We start from the raw sequence: 13,005 nt of genomic DNA, 5'->3' as shown, positions 1-13,005 counted from the left end.
ACAGTGTTGGGCATGATGCCATCACAGGTTGACGCCACACGGTCCAGAGTTGTCAAAACTATCAGGCTTCCACATCAAAAAACTGAAATGGAAAATAAAGAAAGGATATAAAAGAGAGGATTTACATTGTTTGTGGGTTAAACTAACCCAGTCTACGGGATAGTGACACACTCCCAAAAATATTGCATAATGTTGCTAAGCCAACGCATTTACTTGCCTATACAGAACTGACAGGAAAAAGAAGACTTATGAACATCCTGATTAAGATGTAGAAAGTAAAGGGGGAAAATATACTGAATAATTTGTTCTCCTGAGCTCATATTAGGAGTTGTTCTGCCTCTGAACCCTCAGGCACATGTGTATTTCTGCTCACCCGTTTAGTTTTACACTTTGAGTTGGTTCTGTCTGAGAGTCCTTTTCATCATTTTTTTTTTTTTAAATTTAAAATATTTTATGAACACCGCAGAAACAGTTCAAAGCACCTTTGTGGGAGCCTGTGTTACTTAAATACACAGATGTACAGGCATCACTTCAATCCAACCACCGTATGAACTACATCATTAATTCACATTAAAGGAAGAGAAAGAGAAAGAGAGAGAAACTAATCTTTTTTTTAGCACTCTTTCATTTGATCCTCAGCCACCTCTGAGTTTACATCAGACTTTCATGTTTGAAATTTAAAAATATATATTTTTTTAAAATAGGACTAGTCATGACTATTTAAATTCATAAGAAAGAAAATCGCAATGTTTTTCTAACAGCACAAAATTTACCAAATATTTTAATGTAGAGAGCAAGAGAGTATAAAGTGTAAAGGTTAGTAATAAGCATGTATTTATTCTACAAGATACTCTGTAACAATTTCACATTATTAAACAGGATTATAAAACTTTTTTGGTTATAAATAAATCAAATATGTTTCAAAGAGTTTTATTAAACAAGATTATTTAGCTTTCCAGAGCAGTGCTTCTTTAAAACTTGTGTGCCAAGCTGCAAGATACTCAATTTAAAGTAGTTAAAAGTTAGGTAGTTATAGCTATTTCCTAAAATATTTACATAGGCTATTTTAGGGGGGCAATAAAAAAAATTAAAACACTATTAGATTATATACCGTAATTTATTATTACTATCCGAGTATATAATATTGATCTGGCATATTGAACAGACAAGTTTAATAGTAGAAGGATTTTGATTCATCCTAGTAACTTATTTTGATTCCTTTAACCTAAAAGTTCAGCTTTGTACAATAAGTGACGCTAAATGCAACTAATAAAACTATAAACACCATTATAAAACGGGGACATAGACATAATGCACTTCTGTGGAAGAACGAATGAAATTGTGAATCATTATGAACAGGTTTATCAATGAACTCAAATAAATCGGACTTCTCAACTTTACTTGAGAGAGAGAGAGAGAGAGAGAGAGAGATTATTTCCTCCACTCACTCAACAGTGTGAACAGCATTAATGTGATCTGTAGCATAAAATGTGCACTTATGTAGCATTTTGGCACTCTACACTGTTACTAGATGACAAAATTGAGCTTGTCATTGGAAAATCGACATATTCAACAAATCGACAAATACCTAGAAGGTAATGTTAATTTAATATATAACTTGAAATGTTACAAAATTATAGTAACTAGAAATTATAGTAAGCAAGATTAATAAATGCTGTAAAAAAATGCTATTGTTAGTTCATGATTCATAATGTTAACAAACTGAACTTTACAGTAAAGTGTTAGCTTTGGAAAAAAATGATTCTTATCATCTCATGAGCAATGCCTCTACAGAAAAGGGTAATGGTCGAGTTACTGCTTTTTTGATGGGGTCTTTATCTGCACCCTCCACACAGTCCACGTGTCCCAGTGACCTGCAGCATTTGTGTGGTGATTTAGCTTGTACCAGCATGTCTGCCATATTCACTGAGGGAGGAATGTCTTGCTTTGACATGATGTCAGCAACTACAATTTTTGGTTTGACAGACATATCAGAAAACCCGCTGTCCGGCATGTTTTTAAATATGTTGACACCTGGGCTTGTGCTGTAAGGCTGAATCGTATTGAAAATGTCCCAGTTCTCACACACTCTTAGAGAGATGCTATCTGTCAGTGTGTCTGTGCTGCAGTCCAGAGTCTTGGATTTAAGCACTTGCTGACGGAAAGGGAGATCACAGTCTGTCAAAGGTGGGCCGCTTTTAGACACAGGCATGTACGTGGGCATGATCGGGTCTGACAGGGGGAAAAAATACGGAGAGGGAACGGAGGGCACCACAGCCTGGAGGAGGAGCGCAGGCAACTCTTCCATCTCTCTTTGCCTCATCTCTCTTTCCAGCATCACAGTCTCCAGCTCTTTATCAGCAAACGCTCTCCTCTTCCTCATCCGAACACTAACTGGGGGTTGGTGGACTCTCTTTGGCCAGTCCTCCAGAACAGGGGGCTTGTAGCCTACAGTGTAAAAGAGGATCAAGAGTCACATTTAAATGCATCAATTTTAGAAGATTCTAGCAGATTAAACTGTTTTACATATATATATAAAAAACGTATACACTGAGATACTTTGAATTCAAGTATTCAAGCAGAGACTCTAATCTGGATTATACCGTTCAATAGTTTGGGGTCGATAAGAAATATTGAAATATTATTACAATTTAAAATAACTGTTTCTATTTGAACAGATTTAAAAATATAATTTATTGCTGTGATGGCAAAGCTGAATTTTCAGCAGACATTACAGTCTTCCGTGTCACATGATCCTTCAGAAATCATTATATGTTGATTTGGTGCACAAGCATATTTTCTTATTATTATCAATGTTGAAAACAGCTGTGCTGCTTATTATTTGGGAAACAGTGATAATTTTTTTTCAGAATTCTTTGATTAATAGAAAGAATAGCATTGATTTGAAATATAAGTCTTTTGTGACTATAAGTGTCTTTACTGTTACTTTTTTCAGTTTTTCTTTTAAAGGGAAAAGCAGAGCGTTTGATGTCAGCATTGTAAGTGCTATATATTGTACAATCTTAACTATCTATGATTATATGGTTAGTTGAATTTTTTATTTGTATCTAGCAATGATTTTTCTGTGCTGACCATGACCATATCAAAACAGACCTGTAGACCTTTTATTTTTTGTTCTGACACATTTGAACACCACTGCCATAAAGTTCCTTTGAATGCATTTTGTAATTACTATGAAATTAAGTGTACAAATCATTTTCACCTACTTTCAAATGAATTAAAAATACATATCATAGACATATCAAGTTAAAATAACTTCTTTAAAAATTCTAACTGAACAAAAACACATTAAGTGTATTCAAATTTATGATAACAATAAAATCATTTTGACCTTAATGTTGACAGCGAGAAACACATCAGGGAAAATCAAACTCCAAAGCAGTTATATGAGGCATTTTTTTGTAATTCCTCTCATCATTTGCATAATTTTAATTACCTTACATAAACATAAACAGATTTATTCCCAACAGAGTGTTCTGTAGCATAACGGGTGAACTAATCCAGTTTCTCCCGATGTTGCCTTTCAGGGTGCAATTGTGTTAATGAGATGTGCGTTAATTAAGGCTTACCCTCTAGAATACTCTTTGCCAGGAGACTAGGTGCCCTCGTGTAGCGCTGGTAAGCTGTGCGTCTGAGAACAGAGGTATTTTTTTTACCTTTTTTGCCCTGTCAAAGAGAAAGTACAACTCAGCATTAATTCATGGGATAGATAGCCTACTGTGAAATTATATCTTAAATAACTGCATATCAATTACTACTCAAATGCAACACATTTATGTTACTTGCTCTCAATAATTTTGTGATAAATTGATAAAGATGTTTATCACTGTCAGACAACTTGGTAAACATTATTTTTTAACAATAGTATGTTTTGAAAAACACTATAAAGCATTTTTTGCATTTGTAGAAATATGTCAAAGTTCATCAAGATCAGAATTACCATACAATACCTTGAAGTAACAGGGTATTCTTTGAAGTGTTTTGTAAATACCATTGTACTGTACACGAATATAGTATAATTCAGTTTAATTTGATGTATAATAGTACCATGTTATATTATAACCATCTAATACCAGTACACCATGATACTGCCACAGTACTCATTTTCTTATAAGTAACTTCTATGTAACAGACATGTCTTTTTTTCTTTTGCAGAAATATGATTATGCCTTAATACATAATTATATATATATATATATATATATATATATATATATATATATATATATAAATTAATATATAATTTTATATATAACTCAATATATACATCATTCTAATACATTTAAAATAATATATACATAATTCTAATGAATTGTATAATAATTAGGCTATATATAGCCTATCATTTGTAGTAGCCAGTAGGCATAGTTTGCTAAAAAGTTTGAAGTTCAAGTCTGCTAGGCAAGTACACAGCTGCTCAAATGCTTCAACAAAACACTGTCACTTTGTTTGCAAATAACAACATTTTTAGTTCCACCGGAGCACACAGAAAGCTTTAAACTACCCTGCTCAGTGAACCAACCTCTGTGGCCTGCTGTCTCCGGAGGGCGACTTGTGCTGCCATCACTCTCTGTCTCTCTACGACCAGCAGACAGTTCGCGCACTGACAGTCACGCCAGCGACACAAGCGCTTGTGGCCCTTGAGGCGCGACACGACGCCGTGATTCCTGCAGCGAGCGCACTTCGGGCTGCGGCTGAGCCTGCGCGGCGCTGGAGCTTCATCCGTCCTCATCCTCTCCCCGTCAATGTCTTCAGCACATTCCGCGTGGAGGGGATCTAGGCGGGTCACATCTACCTGTGAGTCTCTATCCGCTTTACTGGACATTTATAAGCCGTTCTCATGAACCGACGCTGCTCATCATATGCCAGCTTGATATTTTTCCAATTACGCAAGCAAAGGAAAGCCTTAGTGGAAACTGCAGGCAAGAGTTTTGAAATTGTAAGCCATTCAGCTGTGCTGGTGAATCTGGCTGTTTGCTGGAAGGAGCCTCTCACCTGGCTTGCCAGTGGATAAAGCTACTGTCGGAATGAAGCAGTGATTGATCTCATAGTTACCAAGTTTCAGCTCACCTTACCCACTTCTCAATATTTAACTTTGCTCGTTGTGAGTTATTGACAACGTCACGCGGTTAATGATGCAACGCAAACTCCTCCTATCTGCTCCTGTTACTCTGGGCTGTTACCTTTATCAACACAAGACAAAGGTTTGTAACCCACTTTATGTTTTTTTTTCTTCTTTTTTTCTTCTTCTTCAGTTAGGGGAACTTATTGGATGATTTAGAAGTCCCTAGTCAACCTTTTTATATCCCCTCTATAGTAAATACATAAAAAGTGCTACAATCAGGATACTTCCATTGTGCAATTCATAATTTCACATCATTTAATTAATCACTTCATATAAATAACAAAGAGTACAAATTTCATTTCCATCGTGACCATGTATATTTTTTTAAAGATTCAGTGTTTATTTACTGCTAGCTAACAAGCGAAGAGTAAAAAGTGTCCCTAAATGAAGAATCGTTTATATACTGGATATTTAACTGGCACTTAGTCCTGTCACACAGAATATTTTAAAAGTAGGCCTATACTCTGAGTACATTCATTGTGAATTGCTGCAGCCTCATTCTTCAATGTTACAGTAAATATTGTTCCAGCTGTTAAAGTACAAGCCCAACATGCTAGATTATATGTATAGAATTATAATGAATTGAACAATATAATATTTTATTAGTCATTTAATGTTGGTGTTCATGGTTAATTGTAATTCCCTCACAGCAAATGTTGGTTATTGAATTAAATAACATTTAGTCCCACTCCACAATTGAGTGTTTTAGTTCTCCCTCGAGCAATGCTTTTGAAATTCCACTAAAACGCACTGCATTCAAATGAAGGACACTTAACATTTACTCAACCTAGAATATCAACAGTATAATGTGCAGCAGTCTGTAATAACTTACAAATCATGTGTCCAATGTTATACCAATCCAGTGTATTGTACAATTTTTGTACTTGCAATGTTTTTGTTTTATTGTTCATCGAACCAGTAGTGAATAACGTTGTTTTTATTTAATTCTATACCACATATGTCTCTTCAATATTTAATCAATATATTAAAGCACAATTTTATTCTTCTCTTACAGTCAACAAACATAACTCTGTTCTCTGATTCAGGATTTTAAAGACACATTATGTTCACTACTGTATGTGGTTTTTGCAGCTCTTAGTGGACAGTGAGATTGACCTCTGCGACGCCCCCATGTGGACGCTCTTTGTATCATCAGGACCTGCTGGGCATTAAATATTGTTACCTTGGGTGCCCCCCTCTGCTATATACAAGTAATCACACTCAGAAAAAAATATGTCTTTGGCATATTGTTAGTCTTCACGTTAATGAAATGAATGTTGTTTCTGTGTATACCATTCATATTAAGGTATTATTATGATATTCACTATGGTAATACTGATCTTTAATTAGCATTTTATAATGATGGGTGCTGAAACTGATTTTAAAAAACACACACACTTTGAATGCTATTATTAATAATATTCCCTGGCTCACATTCTGTTTAATGTTGCACCTATATAGACAAGCCATCCTTAGAGGCCTCTAAACATGTCAACAATATTAAGATGTTACCGTTCTCTGCTCCATTGACAGCTAAGAGCAAATTAATTGTAGATTTGATGTCATTAAAATCAATGTGTCAGATAACGGTGACAAGATGATACCTTATTCTCTTAAAAGATGACATTAATATTTCATAACTGTATAATATGCACATCACTTTGTTGCATTTTGGATTGGTGTGCGCACTCGCTCCTTGGGAGTTTTTTCTGTCTCTTTTTTCCCCCTAGGTATTATCTTTCCAAACTGTCAGTTCAATTGTTATCTCATAAATTAAATTACACGCAACATCATTCTGAAATGGAATAATTTTCACGGAAACACCTGCATCTTGTTTGCCACATACACTGAGAAAATTTCAGCTCACTAAAATTAAAAACTGAGGTTTATTTGCTGCCTTTTTAAAAAAGTAAGATCAAGGTGCTGAAGTTAAACCTTTAGCATAAAAGTATTACAAAGTAATACTAAGCCCACTTTCCACTTATTTGACACTTTGAATTTAATTACCAATGAAAAAAAAATCTAGTTTAAATATTTAAAAAAGTTGATATAGAAATGACAGATATTTCAAGTTAAATATAAAAGATAAATCATAAATTAAATAAATGGAAACATGGTGGTTTTACAGTGCGTTTAATGCATAATCTGTCAGAATAAAATGTTCAGCACTCTAGCAACAATCATTATGAGTTAAACGTAGACTTTTCTCTTTTTTATTTTTAAAATGGTGCGCTGAATGTTAATCACCTGATCTGTGCCACCTGTTTCTCCTTTAACACGAACTATTGTCACATTAGATCAAGTTACAGTATGAGAACATCCGTAATGTATTTTACATGCACTTTGGTTGGATTACCATTGAATAGGAGAAATATTGAAATATAGATTTATAAATTTAGTCCAAACGGGCCTATATGACAAGGAGGCCACCAGATGGGACCAGATCTTAGTTAGTCAACCCTCTAGTTGCATCAAAATTAAGAGGCTGTCTGGCATGGGCACAAGTGAAACCTTTCTTCACACATGCCAATGTGTGTAGAGAGGCTGGAGGGGCAAATCTGGAGCCTGTGAAGAACTTGGAAACGTGTGTGCAGTGGCAAAACTCGTGCTCTCCACGCCACCTGATGAAATGCTTAATGACCTGAAGAGAATCCCGAACCCCCGAAGTCAATCGCCGCAGTCAATTTGAGCTGACATGCACTGTTGATGCTTGATCCACTTATTTATTTTACTTCTTTGTACATTTCTTTTCTTCTCTCACTCTGTTTTTCTGCTCAACAACTCCACAGGGCTCAAGCTTTACGCTAAGACGTCATGACAGGAGAAGTTGGTGGGAAAAGGTCTTCAAGGGTTTAAAACTTTCTAGGGGTCAATCAGCTTGGTATGAAATCAGAAATGGACAAATCTTATTTTTTATGGTACTGTATATTGCATTTAAATGATTAATCCATGAACATCATTATTAAATTCATGTGCCCTCATAATCTTTCATCAAAATAACTTTCCCTCCCTCTTACAATGCATCTGGACAAGCTGTCACTCTCATGAGATCACAGCAGCAAACCACAAAGATCCAATCAATTTCCGATGGACAAAATCAAGTCCCGGCCTACATTTATTTTTTTGTTTTTTGTTATTCAAGAAGCTGTAACTTGGATACTTGTCACAACATGGAAGAAAAGACTATCTCAACATCCGTTTCTTGTCAACTTTAAAGCTAAACGACTGTAAAAAGTGGTTAATATAAGTTCCCTTACTGTGAAAAACTGTAATAGGTCTAATGAGACATTTCAAGTAATTTTACAGTAAAATACTGTAAAATTTAATGAAAAAATTTAGTGAAAAAAATACAAGACATCTTACAATTTATAGCGAAAAAAGTAAATTGACATTCATTTTTTCTTAGTTTTTTTTTTATCAGTTATGTACATTAGGGTTTTATGTTACATCTTATGTTGATAAATTAATTAGTTGGATTATTTTAGTGTCTTGTGCGTTACCTTAATGTTGTTTTGTATTTGTATGACGTCTATTAGTAATTACTTCAATTTGTGGAAAAGTTACTGATGAACTTTGATTCATGATGTGGCTTTTTCTTTGTGTTCTTAAAGTGCTTGTCAGTATATTAAAAAGGTAAACTTAAAACTGTAAACTTAAGTTCAATGTGTAAAATGTAATATGTTGTTACTGTATTTTTATCGTAAGTTTTGGCAACAGCTACCTTTTTTTACCTTATACTACACACACACACACATATATATATATTTTTTATTTTATTTTTTATTACAGTATAGTGGAACACTTTATAGGGGTGGTGGCGCAATGGATAAGACACATGCCTTTGGCGTGAGAGACCCGGGTTCGAATCCACTGTGAGACACCAATGTGTCCCTGAGCAAGACACTTAACCCCTAGTTGCTCCAGAGGCGTGCGACCTCTGACATATATAGCAATTGTAAGTCGCTTTGTATAAAAGCGTCAGCTAAATGAATAATTGTAAAAATGTAAATGTAAACACTTTCTAAAAATGTATTGTTGGTCTTGTTTTAAAATATGCTGCTATGGTATTGTGTGAGAGGCCACAATTCTCCAATACATTATACAGTGGAAATGGGAAATATTAAATACAAAAAATGTAAGTCGCACTTTACTTGTTGTCTCACTTTACCTGTATTCATCCCATATTTATGGCACAGTCTTCCTAAAGGAATAGACTTAACATCACATTATTTATGAATGCATATAATATTAGCATACCTTCTTACTGCACTCTTTGCCTGTTATGTACTGTATGTGCTCACCGCATGTGTCCCCTAATGGAGGAAAAATCAGTGTAATTATGGTTTCTCTTCCAGCAGAGTTTGACATCTCACAAGATACATTCCACCATCTCTTACTAATGCAACCACTGTCGGAAGAGAATGAGAATATGATGAAAAGCGAATGAGAAACGGCTTCTTCATGTGTCAGAAGGCCTATGAATTTCTGCCAGATTCAGCACAGGTTAATGAGATCTACTAAATGTAAAAAGCAATATGCAAAGGAGCCCTCCACTGCCTTGATGAAGGATTCTTCACACAGAATCTACCTTTTTGTCTTTCTGATCTGTTGGTCTGTATTTTGTAACACTCATTTCTGCCTGTGTTTTGTGATGCACTTCTGCTCTCTGCTTCTCTCCTGACTTTGCATTGAAACAGCAATGGCAAATTACAAAACACTGTACAGCCAAGCACAGGCTGTCTGGAGTTCTGGAGTTCTCTTTTATGTTGTTATACAAGCTGGGCAAATGGCAGCGACTGTCGGAGAATTAAACAAAGACAGAGCGCTGAAGCCTCAAACCCCTCCCCTATTTTCACAGCCAGTCTAACAGCAAGGAATATGTGAGTGTTTTGCATTGCAAAACATATCATTATGCCAACCGTGATTATTCAAAAAGATTCAGCACTGGGGAGCAATATTAAACGGCTTTAATATAGCTTTTTTATACCAGACACAAACAAAACAACAACAAAAGAGGTACATTTAATTAACACTGCATATTAAAAAAAACTATATTAAATATTAAAGGGGTGATTTTACCAACATAGTCTTTGGTCTTTGCACGCATTCTTGAAATAATTTTGCAGCTATTTAAAATCAGAGAGGGGGAGGAAACTTGCAAAATAATAAATATTTATGCATTTTATCAAGCCGTATGCTAAACATAAACACAGGGGACCGGTTGCTAGATAGAACAATTATGATAATTAATATCTTCTTTCTCTTTCCTGTTGTTTTCCTCATGTTTTCTCCATCTTCCGTTTAAAGGATTTGTTCACTCCCAAATAAAAATGGTCAATATTTACTCACACTCATGTCCAAATCCGTATAATTTATCTTTCTTACATGGAGGAAAAAATTTAATGAATTGTATGTTTGCTCTTGTCTTTTCCATGCTATTACATGGATATAGGAGTGAGGCTTTCAAGCTAAAAAAAGAACCAACATAAAGATTATGTCCCAAATGGTCCCATATGCACTTTCAGGCTTGTGGACTTAGAATGGCTGCTGTGTACACGTATCTTTCCAATTCAATGAAAAGTTCAGATTCAAAAGAATGATTCATTCATGAATCGGACATCAGCACTGTTCATGAAGTCTGATTAACATGCTGCTATAAACTTTCACTAAATAATTACTCAAATGTTGGTCTGTTCTTTACACAAAGCTATGTTGTATGGCTTCAGAAGACTTGAAATGTCTTCCCAACAGTCACGGCGACATTACATCACGAAAGTTTGGACTCAGAAGAAGATCTCGAGGACTTAGGGTTCTATTTGGGATAGGGCCTGTGGGTATTTGAACATGCTCACTGTTCCCTCAAAGGATTAGTTATATGAATGAAAGTCTAACAAGGTTGGAACGACATGAGGGTGAGTAAATGATGACAGCACAGAATATACATTTTTGAGTGAACTAACCCTTTAATGGAAGTTCTGAAGCATGAAACATAACCACGTGAGCCAACTCAATACACATCACGCGAAAGATGTTTTAAAAAACAAACTTTTATTTATTTATTTTTCTGCATAAACATAGCCTACATAGCTAGACAGGTAATTAACATAATCCAGCAAGCATTTATAATGAATATAAGGCTGAAATGTTGCAAGGAAATGTAACAAGGGTATGTAGGCCTATGTATCATAATGTACTTTTAAATAACATAAATAATGTCAGAAAGATATCTGTGCTGCTGTTGTTCATAAATGCCAGTAGAGACATTGTACAGCGACTCCGAGGATGTTGCCATGTCACCAGAAATGGAGCCATCAGTGTCCCAATGTGTAGTGAGCCAGGGTCCTCGCTGTCCACCAGTGCCCAAATTCGTGTGCATGATATACTGTTTCATATTCTCTTAATTAAATTATATTATTTCTGTAACACGTTTCATAATCTCTTTTTTTGTTTTAAGTGAACTAAAGTGTATATCTTTTTCACAAGGGTATTAATCCTTTTACTACCATTTACGTCCTCTGTGTTTAATTCCTTCAATCTAATTATATCACAGTTCTTCATATCCTCCACATGTGCACCTAACCTTGAACGAAAGTGCAGCGCATGGGTGGAAGTCAACAGAAGTGCCTGTGCCAGCTGCTGTAATTAGCACGAGTCCCGTCGCACCACGCCAACCCAGCCCACCTGTTTTTGAATGCTCATGTTTTCCTGCTAACAAGGTAAATGAAAGATAAACAAGATTGGCTTGGACTGAGTGAGTGTAAATGAAGATTGATAGGTGTCTCCTTTATAACAGTCCAGACCGTTCCAGAGTAGATTAGCAAAAAGCAAAAGGTCAGATCAGTTATATAAGTGAATGAGGTTCGTCTCCAAGACAGGAGCTTCACTCTGCTGGCTGCAGAGAGAATGAAATTAAATCATTTAAAGCAGTTATAGTGACAGATTTCTTTTTTAAAAGACCTCCAGCATTCCTTTGTGACATTTTTTAGACTTTCCCATTGTTCTCTAGGCCCGTATGTTTTAACATAAAGATCTAAGTCTTCAAAAATGAAAAGTAAAAGTCATTTTTCCAAATCTATAAAGCAGGGAGCTGCTGATAACTCTTGACTTTTTTGACTTTGACTCTGTGTCTGGTTCCCTTTTCTCAGTTGTATATCTTTGTTTTATGTGCCCATCAGGCTTTTTGGGAATGCCAGCGGTTAACCCTGGATAACCATTCCCTGTCTTTAGTAGAGCTACAAAGACTGTTCTTTGATGGAGAACTGCACCTGCGTCTTCACTCTGCCTGGTGTCTGTATTTTAACTGTGGAGGTTATATAGTGTGGATTTCCATCTCCATGGCTGAAACTGCTGGGTTATTATGGTACAAGAACAGGTGAAATTAGGTTTAAAAAGAAATTTTACTATGTACGAACTTGTAGAGTAGAAGTACAGTGAATTATAGTGATGTTATTTTTCTGTCATGTTTTTCAGTTTTGTCAGTGTCTCTACTATGTGTGTGATGCCCTTTTTCACCTTAGCTGTCAAACTTTGTCTGCCTCTGCCTGGTTTGGCTCACCTCCATCTTTTTCTCTCAGTTTGTGTCTTTTCTCTAGTTGTCACTCTCGCTTTGTGTCCTTGCTTAGATTTTGTGCACAGTTTTAATCACCATCCTCCTTTACCTCTCCTTTCCCCTCTGTGTTTCCAGATTAATGGTTCTTTTAAAGGTTCATTTTATTTTATAGGTTGTAATTTTAAGGTTGTCGTTTTTCTTGTTATAATCATAAACCCTTGCTAAATCTGGGTATGAATGCAGTAGGAAAAGTAAACTTGATTTAAGATCTTTACTCATCAAAGAATCCTGATAATATTACATTACATTA

At 35.4% G+C, this 13,005-nt stretch overlaps 1 protein-coding gene and 1 long non-coding RNA gene across 2 annotated transcripts; one reads left to right on the top strand and one right to left on the bottom strand.

The window, feature by feature from the left end:
* Positions 1–1,589: 1,589 nt before the first annotated feature.
* Positions 1,590–5,092, bottom strand: dmrt2b (doublesex and mab-3 related transcription factor 2b). Its single transcript, XM_082137293.1, has 3 exons — positions 4,544–5,092; positions 3,591–3,687; positions 1,590–2,448 (listed from the first exon to the last, which is right to left on the bottom strand). Exons 1-3 carry the CDS (start codon positions 4,844–4,846, stop codon positions 1,769–1,771), a joined length of 1,080 nt encoding a protein of 359 aa, XP_081993419.1. The 5' UTR covers positions 4,847–5,092; the 3' UTR covers positions 1,590–1,768.
* Positions 5,086–8,884, top strand: LOC309474714. Its single transcript, XR_014197404.1, has 3 exons — positions 5,086–5,225; positions 6,239–6,357; positions 7,936–8,884. It is a non-coding gene; the product is annotated as an uncharacterized lncRNA (long non-coding RNA).
* The last annotated feature ends 4,121 nt before the right edge of the window (positions 8,885–13,005 follow it).

The sequence above is a fragment of the Leuciscus leuciscus genome, assembly GCF_965113295.1.
Source record: "Leuciscus leuciscus genome assembly, chromosome: 14".
Lineage (NCBI taxonomy): Eukaryota > Metazoa > Chordata > Actinopteri > Cypriniformes > Leuciscidae > Leuciscus > Leuciscus leuciscus.
This window is presented reverse-complemented; position numbering and strand designations above follow the sequence as displayed.